At 42.2% G+C, this 24,881-nt stretch overlaps 1 protein-coding gene across 1 annotated transcript in view; it reads right to left on the reverse strand.

The window, feature by feature from the left end:
- Window positions 1-24,881, reverse strand: part of LOC121573029 (copine-4-like) — a 65,186-nt gene that overhangs the window by 3,085 nt on the left and 37,220 nt on the right. The window contains exon 6 of the mRNA XM_045222404.1: window positions 1-86. This exon is cut by the window's left edge and continues 48 nt beyond it. Within this exon, the coding sequence (XP_045078339.1) occupies window positions 1-86 (86 nt within the window). The remainder of the gene's footprint in view (window positions 87-24,881) is intronic.

Genomic DNA, 24,881 nt, shown 5'->3' on the forward strand with positions numbered 1-24,881 from the left:
TATTCATTGGGCTGGTACGGATGGATGTAGTGGAGAGAACAACTGTTTCTGGGGTCTCCATTTGACGCTGTAAAGTCTATGGCCACCTAGGATACACACACACACACACACACACACACACACACACACACACGCACACAATGTAAAGGTTGCATAACCAAGTCCCTATGGTGACCATTCATGCTGAGATAAATCGGGCATCATCTGGCAGCAGCATCAGTGCTTAATTTTAGCCGGATCCTGCGGGAACGGGATCTGGCACCTCTCAGTTTTGGACTGAGAATGAGATTCAATTTCCATGATCTCGTTCCCTCCTACTGCTCTAAAAGACATGAGCATGCAACCCTCATCTCTGCAGCATTGCACTTCATTATTTATTTAATATGTCCATTTGTTAAATTGTTTCCTTATAGAATCATATCCGCCTGATTTGTAAAAAATAATATAGTGAGTTAATAAAGCTGCATACAAACATGGTCTCTTTCTTGCTTTCTTGAGTAAGGCAGGGGTTTCAGCCTAGCTCAGTGCTTTCTGTGGTGGTGGGGCAGCCAGCGGAAAATACAGAGCGTAGGGGTTGTAAATGTTCTCTAGTTGCTCCGTGATTGGCTCAGTGTTCTGTCACTCATGGGGACACTACGTCACCGCAAACTCTACAGGGAGAGCTAGAAAGTTCAAGCCCCCTTGGGTGCTGCCATATAGTTACATTAGAAGTGCCCATCCAAGAAGGCTCAAGGTCATTGGCCACAGACAAAATTACCTCAAATCACGTTTTATTACATTTACATTTACGTCATTTAGCAGACGCTCTTATCCAGAGCGACTTACAGTTAGTGAGTGCATACATTTTTCATACCGGCCCCCCGTGGGAATCGAACCCACAACCCTGGCGTTGCAAACGCCATGCTCTATCAACTGAGCTACATCCCTGCCGGCCATTCCCTCCCCTACCCTGGACGACGCTGGGCCAATTGTGCGCCGCCCATTTTATCTACTGTAGCTTTGATTGGACTGATCATGTCAACATCATACTTTCAAAATCTTAGCTAGCAAGCTAGACAAGCAGTCATCATCATGAATCACGTTGACAATCTACTGGCAAATCCTTTTCAATCCTTGTCATATGAAGAGAAATTATAGATAAAACGTCTCCGTGCAGTTAGCCATTGGACATACACATTACACAACAATTCGTAAATCGCAAATTCAACAATGAGTGGTTTGGAAGGACGCAGTGGCTAACTGCAAGCATCTCAAAGCAATCACTATTTTGCTTCCCCTGCCAGCTATTCAGTGGAGAGGGTGTGTGGTCCAAGTCTGTGTTGAAGGATTTAAAACATCTGTCTGAAAGGGTCGCAAAACATGAGAATTGTGCATCACATATAGACAACGCTAATAAACTGGGATTAAAGGGGAAGTCAAGCGTTGTGACTCATATGGACGAGCCATCGACCTTCACAACCAACAAACGGATGAGAATAGGTATGTGCTTGCCAGAATTATAGCATGCATTAAATTTGACACTATAATGAATGTTTCTAACTCATATTTATGATTTATCCTACGGTTCTGACTTGGTGTTCAGGGAGAATACTGTAAGAACGGCCCATGTTCTGAATTCTGTCGCTGTCCATTTCAAAAGTGCTGAACAAATAGTTATATAGGCTACATCCGTCTCAGCTCGCTACATCCGTCTCAGCTCGCTACATCCGTCTCAGCTCGCTACATCCGTCTCAGCTCGCTACATCCGTCTCAGCTCGCTCATGTCTTAATCGAAATTACGGCTTGCCTCTTAACCGCTTATCGTCAAATATGCCATAGTTTGTACATCTGTATTGTTACATTGCTTATATAGATCTATCTCATTAGTATCTTATTCATCATTTTAGGTAAAGTTAGAATGATACATTTCTTTGTTTGTTTACTTTGTGTATTATAATTAGCTCAGGTGCTTTTCTCCACGAGGAGGGGATACTATATAATGTTGTTGGGTCTGTAACCATGAGGAGGGGATACTATATAATGTTGTTGGGTCTGTAACCATGAGGAGGGGATACTATATAATGTTGTTGGGTCTGTAACCATGAGGAGGGGATACTATATAATGTTGTTGGGTCTGTAACCATGAGGAGGGGATACTATATAATGTTGTTGGGTCTGTAACCATGAGGAGGGGATACTATATAATGTTGTTGGGTCTGTAACCATGAGGAGGGGATACTATATATGTTGTTGGGTCTGTAACCATGAGGAGGGGATACTATATAATGTTGTTGGGTCTGTAACCACGAGGAGGGGGATACTATATAATGTTGTTGGGTCTGTAACCATGAGGAGGGGATACTATATAATGTTGTTGGGTCTGTAACCATGAGGAGGGGATACTATATAATGTTGTTGGGTCTGTAACCACGAGGAGGGGATACTATATAATGTTGTTGGGTCTGTAACCATGAGGAGGGGATACTATATAATGTTGTTGGGTCTGTAACCATGAGGAGGGGATACTATATAATGTTGTTGGGTCTGTAACCATGAGGAGGGGATACTATATAATGTTGTTGGGTCTGTAACCATGAGGAGGGGATACTATATGGGTCTGTAACCATGAGGAGGGGATACTATATAATGTTGTTGGGTCTGTAACCACGAGGAGGGGATACTATATAATGTTGTTGGGTCTGTAACCATGAGGAGGGGATACTATATAATGTTGTTGGGTCTGTAACCATGAGGAGGGGATACTATATAATGTTGTTGGGTCTGTAATCACGAGGAGGGGATACTATATAATGTTGTTGGGTCTGTAACCACGAGGAGGGGATACTATATAATGTTGTTGGGTCTGTAACCATGAGGAGGGGATACTATATAATGTTGTTGGGTCTGTAACCATGAGGAGGGGATACTATATAATGTTGTTGGGTCTGTAACCATGAGGAGGGGATACTATATAATGTTGTTGGGTCTGTAACCATGAGGAGGGGATACTATATAATGTTGTTGGGTCTGTAACCATGAGGAGGGGATACTATATAATGTTGTTGGGTCTGTAACCATGAGGAGGGGATACTATATAATGTTGTTGGGTCTGTAACCATGAGGAGGGGATACTATATAATGTTGTTGGGTCTGTAACCATGAGGAGGGGATACTATATAATGTTGTTGGGTCTGTAACCATGAGGAGGGGATACTATATAATGTTGTTGGGTCTGTAACCATGAGGAGGGGATACTATATAATGTTGTTGGGTCTGTAACCATGAGGAGGGGATACTATATAATGTTGTTGGGTCTGTAACCATGAGGAGGGGATACTATATAATGTTGTTGGGTCTGTAACCATGAGGAGGGGGATACTATATAATGTTGTTGGGTCTGTAACCACGAGGAGGGGATACTATATAATGTTGTTGGGTCTGTAACCACGAGGAGGGGACACTATATAATGTTGTTGGGTCTGTAACCACGAGGAGGGGATACTATATAATGTTGTTGGGTCTGTAACCACGAGGAGGGGATACTATATAATGTTGTTGGGTCTGTAACCACGAGGAGGGGATACTATATAATGTTGTTGGGTCTGTAACCACGAGGAGGGGATACTATATAATGTTGTTGGGTCTGTAACCATGAGGAGGGGATACTATATAATGTTGTTGGGTCTGTAACCATGAGGAGGGGATACTATATAATGTTGTTGGGTCTGTAACCATGAGGAGGGGATACTATATAATGTTGTTGGGTCTGTAACCATGAGGAGGGGATACTATATAATGTTGTTGGGTCTGTAACCATGAGGAGGGATACTATATAATGTTGTTGGGTCTGTAACCATGAGGAGGGGATACTATATAATGTTGTTGGGTCTGTAACCACGAGGAGGGGATACTATATAATGTTGTTGGGTCTGTAACCACGAGGAGGGGATACTATATAATGTTGTTGGGTCTGTAACCACGAGGAGGGGATACTATATAATGTTGTTGGGTCTGTAACCACGAGGAGGGGATACTATATAATGTTGTTGGGTCTGTAACCACGAGGAGGGGATACTATATAATGTTGTTGGGTCTGTAACCACGAGGAGGGGATACTATATAATGTTGTTGGGTCTGTAACCACGAGGAGGGGATACTATATAATGTTGTTGGGTCTGTAACCATGAGGAGGGATACTATATAATGTTGTTGGGTCTGTAACCATGAGGAGGGATACTATATAATGTTGTTGGGTCTGTAACCATGAGGAGGGGATACTATATAATGTTGTTGGGTCTGTAACCATGAGGAGGGGATACTATATAATGTTGTTGGGTCTGTAACCATGAGGAGGGGATACTATATAATGTTGTTGGGTCTGTAACCATGAGGAGGGGATACTATATAATGTTGTTGGGTCTGTAACCATGAGGAGGGGATACTATATAATGTTGTTGGGTCTGTAACCACGAGGAGGGGATACTATATAATGTTGTTGGGTCTGTAACCATGAGGAGGGGATACTATATAATGTTGTTGGGTCTGTAACCACGAGGAGGGGATACTATATAATGTTGTTGGGTCTGTAACCACGAGGAGGGGATACTATATAATGTTGTTGGGTCTGTAACCACGAGGAGGGGATACTATATAATGTTGTTGGGTCTGTAACCACGAGGAGGGGATACTATATAATGTTGTTGGGTCTGTAACCACGAGGAGGGGATACTATATAATGTTGTTGGGTCTGTAACCACGAGGAGGGGATACTATATAATGTTGTTGGGTCTGTAACCATGAGGAGGGGATACTATATAATGTTGTTGGGTCTGTAACCATGAGGAGGGGGATACTATATAATATTGTTGGGTCTGTAACCATGAGGAGGGGATACTATATAATGTTGTTGGGTCTGTAACCATGAGGAGGGGATACTATATAATGTTGTTGGGTCTGTAACCATGAGGAGGGGATACTATTTAATGTTGTTGGATCTGTAACCATGAGGAGGGGATACTATATAATGTTGTTGGGTCTGTAACCATGAGGAGGGGATACTATATAATGTTGTTGGGTCTGTAACCATGAGGAGGGGGATACTATATAATGTTGTTGGGTCTGTAACCATGAGGAGGGGATACTATATAATGTTGTTGGGTCTGTAACCATGAGGAGGGGATACTATATAATGTTGTTGGGTCTGTAACCATGAGGAGGGGATACTATATAATGTTGTTGGGTCTGTAACCATGAGGAGGGGATACTATATAATGTTGTTGGGTCTGTAACCACGAGGAGGGGATACTATATAATGTTGTTGGGTCTGTAACCATGAGGAGGGGATACTATATAATGTTGTTGGGTCTGTAACCATGAGGAGGGGATACTATATAATGTTGTTGGGTCTGTAACCATGAGGAGGGGATACTATATAATGTTGTTGGGTCTGTAACCATGAGGAGGGGATACTATATAATGTTGTTGGGTCTGTAACCATGAGGAGGGGATACTATATAATGTTGTTGGGTCTGTAACCACGAGGAGGGGATACTATATAATGTTGTTGGGTCTGTAACCACGAGGAGGGGATACTATATAATGTTGTTGGGTCTGTAACCACGAGGAGGGGATACTATATAATGTTGTTGGGTCTATAACCACGAGGAGGGGATACTATATAATGTTGTTGGGTCTGTAACCACGAGGAGGGGATACTATATAATGTTGTTGGGTCTGTAACCACGAGGAGGGGGATACTATATAATGTTGTTGGGTCTGTAACCATGAGGAGGGGATACTATATAATGTTGTTGGGTCTGTAACCACGAGGAGGGGATACTATATAATGTTGTTGGGTCTTTAACCATGAGGAGGGGATACTATATAATGTTGTTGGGTCTGTAACCATGAGGAGGGGATACTATATAATGTTGTTGGGTCTGTAACCATGAGGAGGGGATACTATATAATGTTGTTGGGTCTGTAACCATGAGGAGGGGATACTATATAATGTTGTTGGGTCTGTAACCATGAGGAGGGGATACTATATAATGTTGTTGGGTCTATAACCATTAGGAGGGGATACTACATAATGTTGTTGGGTCTGTAACCATGAGGAGGGGATACTATATAATGTTGTTGGGTCTGTAACCATGAGGAGGGGATACTATATAATGTTGTTGGGTCTGTAACCATGAGGAGGGGATACTATATAATGTTGTTGGGTCTGTAACCATGAGGAGGGGATACTATATAATGTTGTTGGGTCTGTAACCATGAGGAGGGGATACTATATAATGTTGTTGGGTCTGTAACCATGAGGAGGGGATACTATATAATGTTGTTGGGTCTGTAACCATGAGGAGGGGATACTATATGGGTCTGTAACCATGAGGAGGGGATACTATATAATGTTGTTGGGTCTGTAACCACGAGGAGGGGATACTATATAATGTTGTTGGGTCTGTAACCATGAGGAGGGGATACTATATAATGTTGTTGGGTCTGTAACCATGAGGAGGGGATACTATATAATGTTGTTGGGTCTGTAACCATGAGGAGGGGATACTATATAATGTTGTTGGGTCTGTAACCATGAGGAGGGGATACTATATAATGTTGTTGGGTCTGTAACCATGAGGAGGGGATACTATATAATGTTGTTGGGTCTGTAACCATGAGGAGGGGATACTATATAATGTTGTTGGGTCTGTAACCATGAGGAGGGGATACTATATGGGTCTGTAACCATGAGGAGGGGATACTATATAATGTTGTTGGGTCTGTAACCACGAGGAGGGGATACTATATAATGTTGTTGGGTCTGTAACCATGAGGAGGGGATACTATATAATGTTGTTGGGTCTGTAACCATGAGGAGGGGATACTATATAATGTTGTTGGGTCTGTAACCATGAGGAGGGGATACTATATAATGTTGTTGGGTCTGTAACCATGAGGAGGGGATACTATATAATGTTGTTGGGTCTGTAACCATGAGGAGGGGATACTATATAATGTTGTTGGGTCTGTAACCATGAGGAGGGGATACTATATAATGTTGTTGGGTCTGTAACCATGAGGAGGGGATACTATATAATGTTGTTGGGTCTGTAACCATGAGGAGGGGATACTATATAATGTTGTTGGGTCTGTAACCATGAGGAGGGGATACTATATAATGTTGTTGGGTCTGTAACCATGAGGAGGGGATACTATATAATGTTGTTGGGTCTGTAACCATGAGGAGGAGGGATACTATATAATGTTGTTGGTTCTGCAACCATGAGGAGGGGATACTATATAATGTTGTTGGGTCTGTAACCATGAGGAGGGGATACTATATAATGTTGTTGGGTCTGTAACCATGAGGAGGGGATACTATATAATGTTGTTGGGTCTGTAACCACGAGGAGGGGATACTATATAATGTTGTTGGGTCTGTAACCACGAGGAGGGGATACTATATAATGTTGTTGGGTCTGTAACCACGAGGAGGGGATACTATATAATGTTGTTGGGTGTGTAACCACGAGGAGGGATACTATATAATGTTGTTGGGTCTGTAACCACGAGGAGGGGATACTATATAATGTTGTTGGGTCTGTAACCACGAGGAGGGATACTATATAATGTTGTTGGGTCTGTAACCATGAGAAGGGGATACTATATAATGTTGTTGGGTCTGTAACCATGAGGAGGGGATACTATATAATGTTGTTGGGTCTGTAACCATGAGGAGGAGGATACTATATAATGTTGTTGGGTCTGTAACCATGAGGAGGGGATACTATATAATGTTGTTGGGTCTGTAACCATGAGGAGGGGATACTATATAATGTTGTTGGGTCTGTAACCACGAGGAGGGGATACTATATAATGTTGTTGGGTCTGTAACCACGAGGAGGGATACTATATAATGTTGTTGGGTCTGTAACCACGAGGAGGGGATACTATATAATGTTGTTGGGTCTGTAACCACGAGGAGGGGATACTATATAATGTTGTTGGGTCTGTAACCACGAGGAGGGATACTATATAATGTTGTTGGGTCTGTAACCACGAGGAGGGGATACTATATAATGTTGTTGGGTCTGTAACCACGAGGAGGGGATACTATATAATGTTGTTGGGTCTGTAACCATGAGGAGGGGATACTATATAATGTTGTTGGGTCTGTAACCATGAGGAGGGGATACTATATAATGTTGTTGGGTCTGTAACCATGAGGAGGGATACTATATAATGTTGTTGGGTCTGTAACCATGAGGAGGGGATACTATATAATGTTGTTGGGTCTGTAACCATGAGGAGGGGATACTATATAATGTTGTTGGGTCTGTAACCATGAGGAGGGGATACTATATAATGTTGTTGGGTCTGTAACCATGAGGAGGGGATACTATATAATGTTGTTGGGTCTGTAACCATGAGGAGGGATACTATATAATGTTGTTGGGTCTGTAACCATGAGGAGGGGATACTATATAATGTTGTTGGGTCTGTAACCACGAGGAGGGGATACTATATAATGTTGTTGGGTCTGTAACCACGAGGAGGGGATACTATATAATGTTGTTGGGTCTGTAACCACGAGGAGGATACTATATAATGTTGTTGGGTCTGTAACCACGAGGAGGGGATACTATATAATGTTGTTGGGTCTGTAACCACGAGGAGGGATACTATATAATGTTGTTGGGTCTGTAACCACGAGGAGGGGATACTATATAATGTTGTTGGGTCTGTAACCATGAGGAGGGGATACTATATAATGTTGTTGGGTCTGTAACCATGAGGAGGGGATACAATATAATATTGTTGGGTCTGTAACCATGAGGAGGGGATACTATATAATGTTGTTGGGTCTGTAACCATGAGGAGGGGATACTATATAATGTTGTTGGGTCTGTAACCATGAGGAGGGGATACTATTTAATGTTGTTGGATCTGTAACCATGAGGAGGGGATACTATATAATGTTGTTGGGTCTGTAACCATGAGGAGGGGATACTATATAATGTTGTTGGGTCTGTAACCATGAGGAGGGATACTATATAATGTTGTTGGGTCTGTAACCATGAGGAGGGGATACTATATAATGTTGTTGGGTCTGTAACCATGAGGAGGGGATACTATATAATGTTGTTGGGTCAGTAACCATGAGGAGGGATACTATATAATGTTGTTGGGTCTGTAACCATGAGGAGGGGATACTATATAATGTTGTTGGGTCTGTAACCACGAGGAGGGGATACTATATAATGTTGTTGGGTCTGTAACCATGAGGAGGGGATACTATATAATGTTGTTGGGTCTGTAACCATGAGGAGGGGATACTATATAATGTTGTTGGGTCTGTAACCATGAGGAGGGGATACTATATAATGTTGTTGGGTCTGTAACCATGAGGAGGGGATACTATATAATGTTGTTGGGTCTGTAACCATGAGGAGGGGATACTATATAATGTTGTTGGGTCTGTAACCACGAGGAGGGGATACTATATAATGTTGTTGGGTCTGTAACCACGAGGAGGGGATACTATATAATGTTGTTGGGTCTGTAACCACGAGGAGGGGATACTATATAATGTTGTTGGGTCTATAACCACGAGGAGGGGATACTATATAATGTTGTTGGGTCTGTAACCACGAGGAGGGGATACTATATAATGTTGTTGGGTCTGTAACCACGAGGAGGGGATACTATATAATGTTGTTGGGTCTGTAACCACGAGGAGGGGATACTATATAATGTTGTTGGGTCTGTAACCATGAGGAGGGGATACTATATAATGTTGTTGGGTCTGTAACCATGAGGAGGGATACTATATAATGTTGTTGGGTCTGTAACCATGAGGAGGGGATACTATATAATGTTGTTGGGTCTGTAACCATGAGGAGGGGATACTATATAATGTTGTTGGGTCTGTAACCATGAGGAGGGGATACTATATAATGTTGTTGGGTCTGTAACCATGAGGAGGGGATACTATATAATGTTGTTGGGTCTATAACCATTAGGAGGGATACTACATAATGTTGTTGGGTCTGTAACCATGAGGAGGGGATACTATATAATGTTGTTGGGTCTGTAACCATGAGGAGGGATACTATATAATGTTGTTGGGTCTGTACCCATGAGGAGGGGATACTATATAATGTTGTTGGGTCTGTAACCATGAGGAGGGGATACTATATAATGTTGTTGGGTCTGTAACCATGAGGAGGGGATACTATATAATGTTGTTGGGTCTGTAACCATGAGGAGGGGATACTATATAATGTTGTTGGGTCTGTAACCATGAGGAGGGGATACTATATGGGTCTGTAACCACGAGGAGGGGATACTATATAATGTTGTTGGGTCTGTAACCACGAGGAGGGGATACTATATAATGTTGTTGGGTCTGTAACCATGAGGAGGGGATACTATATAATGTTGTTGGGTCTGTAACCATGAGGAGGGGATACTATATAATGTTGTTGGGTCTGTAACCATGAGGAGGGATACTATATAATGTTGTTGGGTCTGTAACCATGAGGAGGGGATACTATATAATGTTGTTGGGTCTGTAACCATGAGGAGGGGATACTATATAATGTTGTTGGGTCTGTAACCATGAGGAGGGGATACTATATAATGTTGTTGGGTCTGTAACCATGAGGAGGGGATACTATATGCGGTCTGTAACCATGAGGAGGGGATACTATATAATGTTGTTGGGTCTGTAACCACGAGGAGGGGATACTATATAATGTTGTTGGGTCTGTAACCATGAGGAGGGGATACTATATAATGTTGTTGGGTCTGTAACCATGAGGAGGGGATACTATATAATGTTGTTGGGTCTGTAACCATGAGGAGGGGATACTATATAATGTTGTTGGGTCTGTAACCATGAGGAGGGGATACTATATAATGTTGTTGGGTCTGTAACCATGAGGAGGGGATACTATATAATGTTGTTGGGTCTGTAACCATGAGGAGGGGATACTATATAATGTTGTTGGGTCTGTAACCATGAGGAGGGGATACTATATAATGTTGTTGGGTCTGTAACCATGAGGAGGGGATACTATATAATGTTGTTGGGTCTGTAACCATGAGGAGGGGATACTATATAATGTTGTTGGGTCTGTAACCATGAGGAGGGGATACTATATAATGTTGTTGGGTCTGTAACCATGAGGAGGGGATACTATATAATGTTGTTGGGTCTGTAACCATGAGGAGGGGATACTATATAATGTTGTTGGGTCTGTAACCATGAGGAGGGGATACTATATAATGTTGTTGGGTCTGTAACCACGAGGAGGGGATACTATATAATGTTGTTGGGTCTGTAACCACGAGGAGGGGATACTATATAATGTTGTTGGGTCTGTAACCACGAGGAGGGATACTATATAATGTTGTTGGGTGTGTAACCACGAGGAGGGGATACTATATAATGTTGTTGGGTCTGTAACCACGAGGAGGGGATACTATATAATGTTGTTGGGTCTGTAACCACGAGGAGGGGATACTATATAATGTTGTTGGGTCTGTAACCATGAGAAGGGGATACTATATAATGTTGTTGGGTCTGTAACCATGAGGAGGGGATACTATATAATGTTGTTGGGTCTGTAACCATGAGGAGGGATACTATATAATGTTGTTGGGTCTGTAACCATGAGGAGGGGATACTATATAATGTTGTTGGGTCTGTAACCATGAGGAGGGGATACTATATAATGTTGTTGGGTCTGTAACCATGAGGAGGGGATACTATATAATGTTGTTGGGTCTGTAACCACGAGGAGGGGATACTATATAATGTTGTTGGGTCTGTAACCACGAGGAGGGGATACTATATAATGTTGTTGGGTCTGTAACCACGAGGAGGGGATACTATATAATGTTGTTGGGTCTGTAACCACGAGGAGGGGATACTATATAATGTTGTTGGGTCTGTAACCACGAGGAGGGGATACTATATAATGTTGTTGGGTCTGTAACCACGAGGAGGGGATACTATATAATGTTGTTGGGTCTGTAACCACGAGGAGGGGATACTATATAATGTTGTTGGGTCTGTAACCACGAGGAGGGGATACTATATAATGTTGTTGGGTCTGTAACCATGAGGAGGGGATACTATATAATGTTGTTGGGTCTGTAACCATGAGGAGGGGGATACTATATAATGTTGTTGGGTCTGTAACCATGAGGAGGGGATACTATATAATGTTGTTGGGTCTGTAACCATGAGGAGGGGATACTATATAATGTTGTTGGGTCTGTAACCATGAGGAGGGGATACTATATAATGTTGTTGGGTCTGTAACCATGAGGAGGGGATACTATATAATGTTGTTGGGTCTGTAACCATGAGGAGGGGATACTATATAATGTTGTTGGGTCTGTAACCATGAGGAGGGGATACTATATAATGTTGTTGGGTCTGTAACCACGAGGAGGGGATACTATATAATGTTGTTGGGTCTGTAACCACGAGGAGGATACTATATAATGTTGTTGGGTCTGTAACCACGAGGAGGGGATACTATATAATGTTGTTGGGTCTGTAACCACGAGGAGGGGATACTATATAATGTTGTTGGGTCTGTAACCACGAGGAGGGGATACTATATAATGTTGTTGGGTCTGTAACCACGAGGAGGGGATACTATATAATGTTGTTGGGTCTGTAACCATGAGGAGGGGATACTATATAATGTTGTTGGGTCTGTAACCATGAGGAGGGGATACTATATAATATTGTTGGGTCTGTAACCATGAGGAGGGGATACTATATAATGTTGTTGGGTCTGTAACCATGAGGAGGGGATACTATATAATGTTGTTGGGTCTGTAACCATGAGGAGGGGATACTATTTAATGTTGTTGGATCTGTAACCATGAGGAGGGGATACTATATAATGTTGTTGGGTCTGTAACCATGAGGAGGGGATACTATATAATGTTGTTGGGTCTGTAACCATGAGGAGGGGATACTATATAATGTTGTTGGGTCTGTAACCATGAGGAGGGGATACTATATAATGTTGTTGGGTCTGTAACCATGAGGAGGGGATACTATATAATGTTGTTGGGTCAGTAACCATGAGGAGGGGATACTATATAATGTTGTTGGGTCTGTAACCATGAGGAGGGGATACTATATAATGTTGTTGGGTCTGTAATCACGAGGAGGGGATACTATATAATGTTGTTGGGTCTGTAACCATGAGGAGGGGATACTATATAATGTTGTTGGGTCTGTAACCACGAGGAGGGGATACTATATAATGTTGTTGGGTCTGTAACCATGAGGAGGGGATACTATATAATGTTGTTGGGTCTGTAACCATGAGGAGGGGATACTATATAATGTTGTTGGGTCTGTAACCATGAGGAGGGGATACTATATAATGTTGTTGGGTCTGTAACCACGAGGAGGGGATACTATATAATGTTGTTGGGTCTGTAACCACGAGGAGGGATACTATATAATGTTGTTGGGTCTGTAACCACGAGGAGGGGATACTATATAATGTTTTTGGGTCTATAACCACGAGGAGGGGATACTATATAACGTTGTTGGGTCTGTAACCACGAGGAGGGGGATACTATATAATGTTGTTGGGTCTGTAACCACGAGGAGGGGATACTATATAATGTTGTTGGGTCTGTAACCACGAGGAGGGGATACTATATAATGTTGTTGGGTCTGTAACCACGAGGAGGGGATACTATATAATGTTGTTGGGTCTGTAACCATGAGGAGGGGATACTATATAATGTTGTTGGGTCTGTAACCATGAGGAGGGATACTATATAATGTTGTTGGGTCTGTAACCATGAGGAGGGATACTATATAATGTTGTTGGGTCTGTAACCATGAGGAGGGGATACTATATAATGTTGTTGGGTCTGTAACCATGAGGAGGGGATACTATTTAATGTTGTTGGATCTGTAACCATGAGGAGGGGATACTATATAATGTTGTTGGGTCTGTAACCATGAGGAGGGGATACTATATAATGTTGTTGGGTCTGTAACCATGAGGAGGGGATACTATATAATGTTGTTGGGTCTGTAACCATGAGGAGGGGATACTATATAATGTTGTTGGGTCTGTAACCATGAGGAGGGGATACTATATAATGTTGTTGGGTCAGTAACCATGAGGAGGGGATACTATATAATGTTGTTGGGTCTGTAACCATGAGGAGGGGATACTATATAATGTTGTTGGGTCTGTAATCACGAGGAGGGGATACTATATAATGTTGTTGGGTCTGTAACCATGAGGAGGGGATACTATATAATGTTGTTGGGTCTGTAACCATGAGGAGGGGATACTATATAATGTTGTTGGGTCTGTAACCATGAGGAGGGGATACTATATAATGTTGTTGGGTCTGTAACCATGAGGAGGGGATACTATATAATGTTGTTGGGTCTGTAACCATGAGGAGGGATACTATATAATGTTGTTGGGTCTGTAACCACGAGGAGGGGATACTATATAATGTTGTTGGGTCTGTAACCACGAGGAGGGATACTATATAATGTTGTTGGGTCTGTAACCACGAGGAGGGATACTATATAATGTTGTTGGGTCTATAACCACGAGGAGGGATACTATATAATGTTGTTGGGTCTGTAACCACGAGGAGGGGATACTATATAATGTTGTTGGGTCTGTAACCACGAGGAGGGGATACTATATAATGTTGTTGGGTCTGTAACCACGAGGAGGGATACTATATAATGTTGTTGGGTCTGTAACCATGAGGAGGGGATACTATATAATGTTGTTGGGTCTGTAACCATGAGGAGGGGATACTATATAATGTTGTTGGGTCTGTAACCATGAGGAGGGGATACTATATAATGTTGTTGGGTCTGTAACCATGAGGAGGGGATACTATATAATGTTGTTGGGTCTGTAACCATGAGGAGGGGATACTATATAATGTTGTTGGGTCTGTAACCATGAGGAGGGGATACTATATAATGTTGTTGGGTCTGTAACCATGAGGAGGGGATACTATATAATGTTGTTGGGTCTGTAACCATGAGGAGGGGATACTATATGGGTCTGTAACCATGAGGAGGGGATACTATATAATGTTGTTGGGTCTGTAACCACGAGGAGGGGATACTATATAATGTTGTTGGGTCTGTAACCATGAGGAGGGGATACTATATAATGTTGTTGGGTCTGTAACCATGAGGAGGGGATACTATATAATGTTGTTGGGTCTGTAACCATGAGGAGGGGATACTATATAATGTTGTTGGGTCTGTAATCATGAGGAGGGGATACTATATAATGTTGTTGGGTCTGTAACCATGAGGAGGGGATACTATATAATGTTGTTGGGTCTGTAACCATGAGGAGGGGATACTATATAATGTTGTTGGGTCTGTAACCATGAGGAGGGGATACTATATGGGTCTGTAACCATGAGGAGGGGATACTATATAATGTTGTTGGGTCTGTAACCACGAGGAGGGGATACTATATAATGTTGTTGGGTCTGTAACCATGAGGAGGGGATACTATATAATGTTGTTGGGTCTGTAACCATGAGGAGGGGATACTATATAATGTTGTTGGGTCTGTAATCACGAGGAGGGGATACTATATAATGTTGTTGGGTCTGTAACCACGAGGAGGGGATACTATATAATGTTGTTGGGTCTGTAACCACGAGGAGGGGATACTATATAATGTTGTTGGGTCTGTAACCATGAGGAGGGGATACTATATAATGTTGTTGGGTCTGTAACCACGAGGAGGGGATACTATATAATGTTGTTGGGTCTGTAACCATGAGGAGGGGATACTATATAATGTTGTTGGGTCTGTAACCATGAGGAGGGGATACTATATAATGTTGTTGGGTCAGTAACCATGAGAAGGGGATACTATATAATGTTGTTGGGTCTGTAACCATGAGGAGGGGATACTATATAATGTTGTTGGGTCTGTAACCATGAGGAGGGGATACTATATAATGTTGTTGGGTCTGTAACCATGAGGAGGGGATACTATATAATGTTGTTGGGTCTGTAACCATGAGGAGGGGATACTATATAATGTTGTTGGGTCTGTAACCATGAGGAGGGGATACTATATAATGTTGTTGGGTCTGTAACCATGAGGAGGGGATACTATATAATGTTGTTGGGTCTGTAACCATGAGGAGGGGATACTATATAATGTTGTTGGGTCTGTAACCACGAGGAGGGGATACTATATAATGTTGTTGGGTCTGTAACCACGAGGAGGGGACACTATATAATGTTGTTGGGTCTGTAACCACGAGGAGGGGATACTATATAATGTTGTTGGGTGTGTAACCACGAGGAGGGGATACTATATAATGTTGTTGGGTCTGTAACCACGAGGAGGGGATACTATATAATGTTGTTGGGTCTGTAACCACGAGGAGGGGATACTATATAATGTTGTTGGGTCTGTAACCATGAGGAGGGGATACTATATAATGTTGTTGGGTCTGTAACCATGAGGAGGGGATACTATATAATGTTGTTGGGTCTGTAACCATGAGGAGGGGATACTATATAATGTTGTTGGGTCTGTAACCATGAGGAGGGGATACTATATAATGTTGTTGGGTCTGTAACCATGAGGAGGGGATACTATATAATGTTGTTGGGTCTGTAACCATGAGGAGGGGATACTATATAATGTTGTTGGGTCTGTAACCACGAGGAGGGGATACTATATAATGTTGTTGGGTCTGTAACCACGAGGAGGGGATACTATATAATGTTGTTGGGTCTGTAACCACGAGGAGGGATACTATATAATGTTGTTGGGTCTGTAACCATGAGGAGGGGATACTATATAATGTTGTTGGGTCTGTAACCATGAGGAGGGGATACTATATAATGTTGTTGGGTCTGTAACCATGAGGAGGGGATACTATATAATGTTGTTGGGTCTGTAACCATGAGGAGGGGATACTATATAATGTTGTTGGGTCTGTAACCACGAGGAGGGGATACTATATAATGTTGTTGGGTCTGTAACCACGAGGAGGGGATACTATATAATGTTGTTGGGTCTGTAACCACGAGGAGGGGATACTATATAATGTTGTTGGGTCTGTAACCACGAGGAGGGGATACTATATAATGTTGTTGGGTCTGTAACCACGAGGAGGGGATACTATATAATGTTGTTGGGTCTGTAACCACGAGGAGGGGATACTATATAATGTTGTTGGGTCTGTAACCACGAGGAGGGGATACTATATAATGTTGTTGGGTCTGTAACCATGAGGAGGGGATACTATATAATATTGTTGGGTCTGTAACCATGAGGAGGGGATACTATATAATGTTGTTGGGTCTGTAACCATGAGGAGGGGATACTATATAATGTTGTTGGGTCTGTAACCACGAGGAGGGGATACTATTTAATGTTGTTGGATCTGTAACCATGAGGAGGGGATACTATATAATGTTGTTGGGTCTGTAACCATGAGGAGGGGATACTATATAATGTTGTTGGGTCTGTAACCATGAGGAGGGGATACTATATAATGTTGTTGGGTCTGTAACCAGAGGAGGGGATACTATATAATGTTGTTGGGTCTGTAACCATGAGGAGGGGATACTATATAATGTTGTTGGGTCTGTAACCATGAGGAGGGGATACTATATAATGTTGTTGGGTCTGTAACCATGAGGAGGGGATACTATATAATGTTGTTGGGTCTTTAATCACGAGGAGGGGATACTATATAATGTTGTTGGGTCTGTAACCATGAGGAGGGATACTATATAATGTTGTTGGGTCTGTAACAATGATGAGGGGATACTATACAATGTTGTTGGGTCTGTAACCATGAGGAGGGATACTATATAATGTTGTTGGGTCTGTAACCATGAGGAGGGGATACTATATAATGTTGTTGGGTCTGTAACCATGAGGAGGGGATACTATATAATGTTGTTGGGTCTGTAACCACGAGGAGGGATACTATATAATGTTGTTGGGTCTGTAACCACGAGGAGGGGATACTATATAATGTTGTTGGGTCTGTAACCACGAGGAGGGGATACTATATAATGTTGTTGGGTCTATAACCACGAGGAGGGATACTATATAATGTTGTTGGGTCTGTAACCACGAGGAGGGGATACTATATAATGTTGTTGGGTCTGTAACCACGAGGAGGGGATACTATATAATGTTGTTGGGTCTGTAACCACGAGGAGGGGATACTATATAATGTTGTTGGGTCTGTAACCATGAGGAGGGGATACTATATAATGTTGTTGGGTCTGTAACCATGAGGAGGGATACTATATAATGTTGTTGGGTCTGTAACCATGAGGAGGGGATACTATATAATATTGTTGGGTCTGTAACCATGAGGAGGGGATACTATATAATGTTGTTGGGTCTGTAACCATGAGGAGGGGATACTATATAATGTTGTTGGGTCTGTAACCATGAGGAGGGGATACTATTTAATGTTGTTGGATCTGTAACCATGAGGAGGGGATACTATATAATGTTGTTGGGTCTGTAACCATGAGGAGGGGATACTATATAATGTTGTTGGGTCTGTAACCATGAGGAGGGGATACTATATAATGTTGTTGGGTCTGTAACCATGAGGAGGGGATACTATATAATGTTGTTGGGTCTGTAACCATGAGGAGGGGATACTATATAATGTTGTTGGGTCTGTAACCATGAGGAGGGGATACTATATAATGTTGTTGGGTCTGTAACCATGAGGAGGGGATACTATATAATGTTGTTGGGTCTTTAATCACGAGGAGGGGATACTATATAATGTTGTTGGGTCTGTAACCATGAGGAGGGGATACTATATAATGTTGTTGGGTCTGTAACAATGATGAGGGGATACTATACAATGTTGTTGGGTCTGTAACCATGAGGAGGGGATACTATATAATGTTGTTGGGTCTGTAACCATGAGGAGGGGATACTATATAATGTTGTTGGGTCTGTAACCATGAGGAGGGGATACTATATAATGTTGTTGGGTCTGTAACCACGAGGAGGGGATACTATATAATGTTGTTGGGTCTGTAACCACGAGGAGGGGATACTATATAATGTTGTTGGGTCTGTAACCACGAGGAGGGGATACTATATAATGTTGTTGGGTCTATAACCACGAGGAGGGGATACTATATAATGTTGTTGGGTCTGTAACCACGAGGAGGGGATACTATATAATGTTGTTGGGTCTGTAACCACGAGGAGGGGATACTATATAATGTTGTTGGGTCTGTAACCACGAGGAGGGGATACTATATAATGTTGTTGGGTCTGTAACCATGAGGAGGGGATACTATATAATGTTGTTGGGTCTTTAACCATGAGGAGGGGATACTATATAATGTTGTTGGGTCTGTAACCATGAGGAGGGGATACTATATAATGTTGTTGGGTCTGTAACCATGAGGAGGGGATACTATATAATGTTGTTGGGTCTGTAACCATGAGGAGGGATACTATATAATGTTGTTGGGTCTGTAACCATGAGGAGGGGATACTATATAATGTTGTTGGGTCTGTAACCATGAGGAGGGGATACTATATAATGTTGTTGGGTCTGTAACCATGAGGAGGGGATACTATATAATGTTGTTGGGTCTGTAACCATGAGGAGGGGATACTATATAATGTTGTTGGGTCTGTAACCATGAGGAGGGGATACTATATAATGTTGTTGGGTCTGTAACCATGAGGAGGGGATACTATATAATGTTGTTGGGTCTGTAACCATGAGGAGGGGATACTATATAATGTTGTTGGGTCTGTAACCATGAGGAGGGGATACTATATAATGTTGTTGGGTCTGTAACCATGAGGAGGGGATACTATATGGGTCTGTAACCGCGAGGAGGGGATACTATATAATGTTGTTGGGTCTGTAACCACGAGGAGGGGATACTATATAATGTTGTTGGGTCTGTAACCATGAGGAGGGGATACTATATAATGTTGTTGGGTCTGTAACCATGAGGAGGGATACTATATAATGTTGTTGGGTCTGTAACCATGAGGAGGGGATACTATATAATGTTGTTGGGTCTGTAACCATGAGGAGGGGATACTATATAATGTTGTTGGGTCTGTAACCATGAGGAGGGGATACTATATAATGTTGTTGGGTCTGTAACCATGAGGAGGGGATACTATATAATGTTGTTGGGTCTGTAACCATGAGGAGGGGATACTATATGGGTCTGTAACCATGAGGAGGGGATACTATATAATGTTGTTGGGTCTGTAACCACGAGGAGGGGATACTATATAATGTTGTTGGGTCTGTAACCATGAGGAGGGGATACTATATAATGTTGTTGGGTCTGTAACCATGAGGAGGGATACTATATAATGTTGTTGGGTCTGTAACCATGAGGAGGGATACTATATAATGTTGTTGGGTCTGTAACCATGAGGAGGGATACTATATAATGTTGTTGGGTCTGTAACCATGAGGAGGGGATACTATATAATGCTGTTGGGTCTGTAACCACGAGGAGGGATACTATATAATGTTGTTGGGTCTGTAACCATGAGGAGGGATACTATATAATGTTGTTGGGTCTGTAACCATGAGGAGGGGATACTATATAATGTTGTTGGGTCTGTAACCATGAGGAGGGGATACTATATAATGTTGTTGGGTCTGTAACCATGAGGAGGGGATACTATATAATGTTGTTGGGTCTGTAACCATGAGGAGGGGATACTATATAATGTTGTTGGGTCTGTAACCATGAGGAGGGGATACTATATAATGTTGTTGGGTCTGTAACCATGAGGAGGGATACTATATAATGTTGTTGGGTCTGTAACCATGAGGAGGGGATACTATATAATGTTGTTGGGTCTGTAACCACGAGGAGGGGATACTATATAATGTTGTTGGGTCTGTAACCACGAGGAGGGGATACTATATAATGTTGTTGGGTCTGTAACCACGAGGAGGGGATACTATATAATGTTGTTGGGTGTGTAACCACGAGGAGGGGATACTATATAATGTTGTTGGGTCTGTAACCACGAGGAGGGGATACTATATAATGTTGTTGGGTCTGTAACCACGAGGAGGGGATACTATATAATGTTGTTGGGTCTGTAACCATGAGAAGGGGATACTATATAATGTTGTTGGGTCTGTAACCATGAGGAGGGGGATACTATATAATGTTGTTGGGTCTGTAACCATGAGGAGGAGGGATACTATATAATGTTGTTGGGTCTGTAACCATGAGGAGGGGATACTATATAATGTTGTTGGGTCTGTAACCATGAGGAGGGGATACTATATAATGTTGTTGGGTCTGTAACCATGAGGAGGGGATACTATATAATGTTGTTGGGTCTGTAACCACGAGGAGGGATACTATATAATGTTGTTGGGTCTGTAACCACGAGGAGGGGATACTATATAATGTTGTTGGGTCTGTAACCACGAGGAGGGGATACTATATAATGTTGTTGGGTCTGTAACCACGAGGAGGGGATACTATATAATGTTGTTGGGTCTGTAACCACGAGGAGGGGATACTATATAATGTTGTTGGGTCTGTAACCACGAGGAGGGGATACTATATAATGTTGTTGGGTCTGTAACCACGAGGAGGGGATACTATATAATGTTGTTGGGTCTGTAACCATGAGGAGGGGATACTATATAATGTTGTTGGGTCTGTAACCATGAGAAGGGGATACTATATAATGTTGTTGGGTCTGTAACCATGAGGAGGGGATACTATATAATGTTGTTGGGTCTGTAAACCATGAGGAGGGGATACTATATAATGTTGTTGGGTCTGTAACCATGAGGAGGGGATACTATATAATGTTGTTGGGTCTGTAACCATGAGGAGGGGATACTATATAATGTTGTTGGGTCTGTAACCATGAGGAGGGGATACTATATAATGTTGTTGGGTCTGTAACCATGAGGAGGGGATACTATATAATGTTGTTGGGTCTGTAACCATGAGGAGGGGATACTATATAATGTTGTTGGGTCTGTAACCACGAGGAGGGGATACTATATAATGTTGTTGGGTCTGTAACCACGAGGAGGGGATACTATATAATGTTGTTGGGTCTGTAACCACGAGGAGGGGATACTATATAATGTTGTTGGGTCTGTAACCACGAGGAGGGGATACTATATAATGTTGTTGGGTCTGTAACCACGAGGAGGGGATACTATATAATGTTGTTGGGTCTGTAACCACGAGGAGGGGATACTATATAATGTTGTTGGGTCTGTAACCATGAGGAGGGGATACTATATAATGTTGTTGGGTCTGTAACCATGAGGAGGGGATACTATATAATGTTGTTGGGTCTGTAACCATGAGGAGGGGATACTATATAATGTTGTTGGGTCTGTAACCATGAGGAGGGGATACTATATAATGTTGTTGGGTCTGTAACCATGAGGAGGGGATACTATTTAATGTTGTTGGTCTGTAACCATGAGGAGGGATACTATATAATGTTGTTGGGTCTGTAACCATGAGGAGGGGATACTATATAATGTTGTTGGGTCTGTAACCATGAGGAGGGGATACTATATAATGTTGTTGGGTCTGTAACCATGAGGAGGGGATACTATATAATGTTGTTGGGTCTGTAACCATGAGGAGGGGATACTATATAATGTTGTTGGGTCTGTAACCATGAGGAGGGGATACTATATAATGTTGTTGGGTCTGTAACCATGAGGAGGGGATACTATATAATGTTGTTGGGTCTGTAACCACGAGGAGGGATACTATATAATGTTGTTGGGTCTGTAACCACGAGGAGGGGATACTATATAATGTTGTTGGGTCTGTAACCATGAGGAGGGGATACTATATAATGTTGTTGGGTCTGTAACCATGAGGAGGGGATACTATATAATGTTGTTGGGTCTGTAACCATGAGGAGGGGATACTATATAATGTTGTTGGGTCTGTAACCATGAGGAGGGATACTATATAATGTTGTTGGGTCTGTAACCACGAGGAGGGGATACTATATAATGTTGTTGGGTCTGTAACCACGAGGAGGGGATACTATATAATGTTGTTGGGTCTGTAACCACGAGGAGGGGGATACTATATAATGTTGTTGGGTCTGTAACCACGAGGAGGGGATACTATATAATGTTGTTGGGTCTGTAACCACGAGGAGGGGATACTATATAATGTTGTTGGGTCTGTAACCACGAGGAGGGATACTATATAATGTTGTTGGGTCTGTAACCACGAGGAGGGGATACTATATAATGTTGTTGGGTCTGTAACCACGAGGAGGGGATACTATATAATGTTGTTGGGTCTGTAACCATGAGGAGGGGATACTATATAATGTTGTTGGGTCTGTAACCATGAGGAGGGGATACTATATAATGTTGTTGGGTCTGTAACCATGAGGAGGGGATACTATATAATGTTGTTGGGTCTGTAACCATGAGGAGGGGATACTATATAATGTTGTTGGGTCTGTAACCATGAGGAGGGGATACTATATAATGTTGTTGGGTCTGTAACCATGAGGAGGGGATACTATATAATGTTGTTGGGTCTGTAACCATGAGGAGGGGATACTATATAATGTTGTTGGGTCTGTAACCATGAGGAGGGGATACTATATAATGTTGTTGGGTCTGTAACCACGAGGAGGGGATACTATATAATGTTGTTGGGTCTGTAACCAACGAGGAGGGGATACTATATAATGTTGTTGGGTCTGTAACCACGAGGAGGGGATACTATATAATGTTGTTGGGTCTGTAACCACGAGGAGGGGATACTATATAATGTTGTTGGGTCTGTAACCACGAGGAGGGGATACTATATAATGTTGTTGGGTCTGTAACCACGAGGAGGGGATACTATATAATGTTGTTGGGTCTGTAACCATGAGGAGGGGATACTATATAATGTTGTTGGGTCTGTAACCATGAGGAGGGGATACTATATAATGTTGTTGGGTCTGTAACCATGAGGAGGGGATACTATATAATGTTGTTGGGTCTGGTAACCATGAGGAGGATACTATATAATGTTGTTGGGTCTGTAACCACGAGGAGGGGATACTATTTAATGTTGTTGGATCTGTAACCATGAGGAGGGGATACTATATAATGTTGTTGGGTCTGTAACCATGAGGAGGGGATACTATATAATGTTGTTGGGTCTGTAACCATGAGGAGGAGGATACTATATAATGTTGTTGGGTCTGTAACCATGAGGAGGGGATACTATATAATGTTGTTGGGTCTGTAACCATGAGGAGGGGATACTATATAATGTTGTTGGGTCTGTAACCATGAGGAGGGGATACTATATAATGTTGTTGGGTCTGTAACCATGAGGAGGGGATACTATATAATGTTGTTGGGTCTGTAACCACGAGGAGGGGATACTATATAATGTTGTTGGGTCTGTAACCACGAGGAGGGGATACTATATAATGTTGTTGGGTCTGTAACCACGAGGAGGGGATACTATATAATGTTGTTGGGTCTGTAACCATGAGGAGGGGATACTATAAAATGTTGTTGGGTCTGTAACCATGAGGAGGGGATACTATATAATGTTGTTGGGTCTGTAACCATGAGTAGGGGATACTATATAATGTTGTTGGGTCTGTAACCATGAGGAGGGATACTATATAATGTTATTGGGTCTGTAACCATGAGGAGGGGATACTATATAATGTTGTTGGGTCTGTAACCATGAGGAGGGGATACTATATAATGTTGTTGGGTCTGTAACCATGAGGAGGGGATACTATATGGGTCTGTAACCATGAGGAGGGGATACTATATAATGTTGTTGGGTCTGTAACCACGAGGAG

Source organism: Coregonus clupeaformis, chromosome 8 (genome assembly GCF_020615455.1).
Source record: "Coregonus clupeaformis isolate EN_2021a chromosome 8, ASM2061545v1, whole genome shotgun sequence".
Classification (NCBI taxonomy): domain Eukaryota; kingdom Metazoa; phylum Chordata; class Actinopteri; order Salmoniformes; family Salmonidae; genus Coregonus; species Coregonus clupeaformis.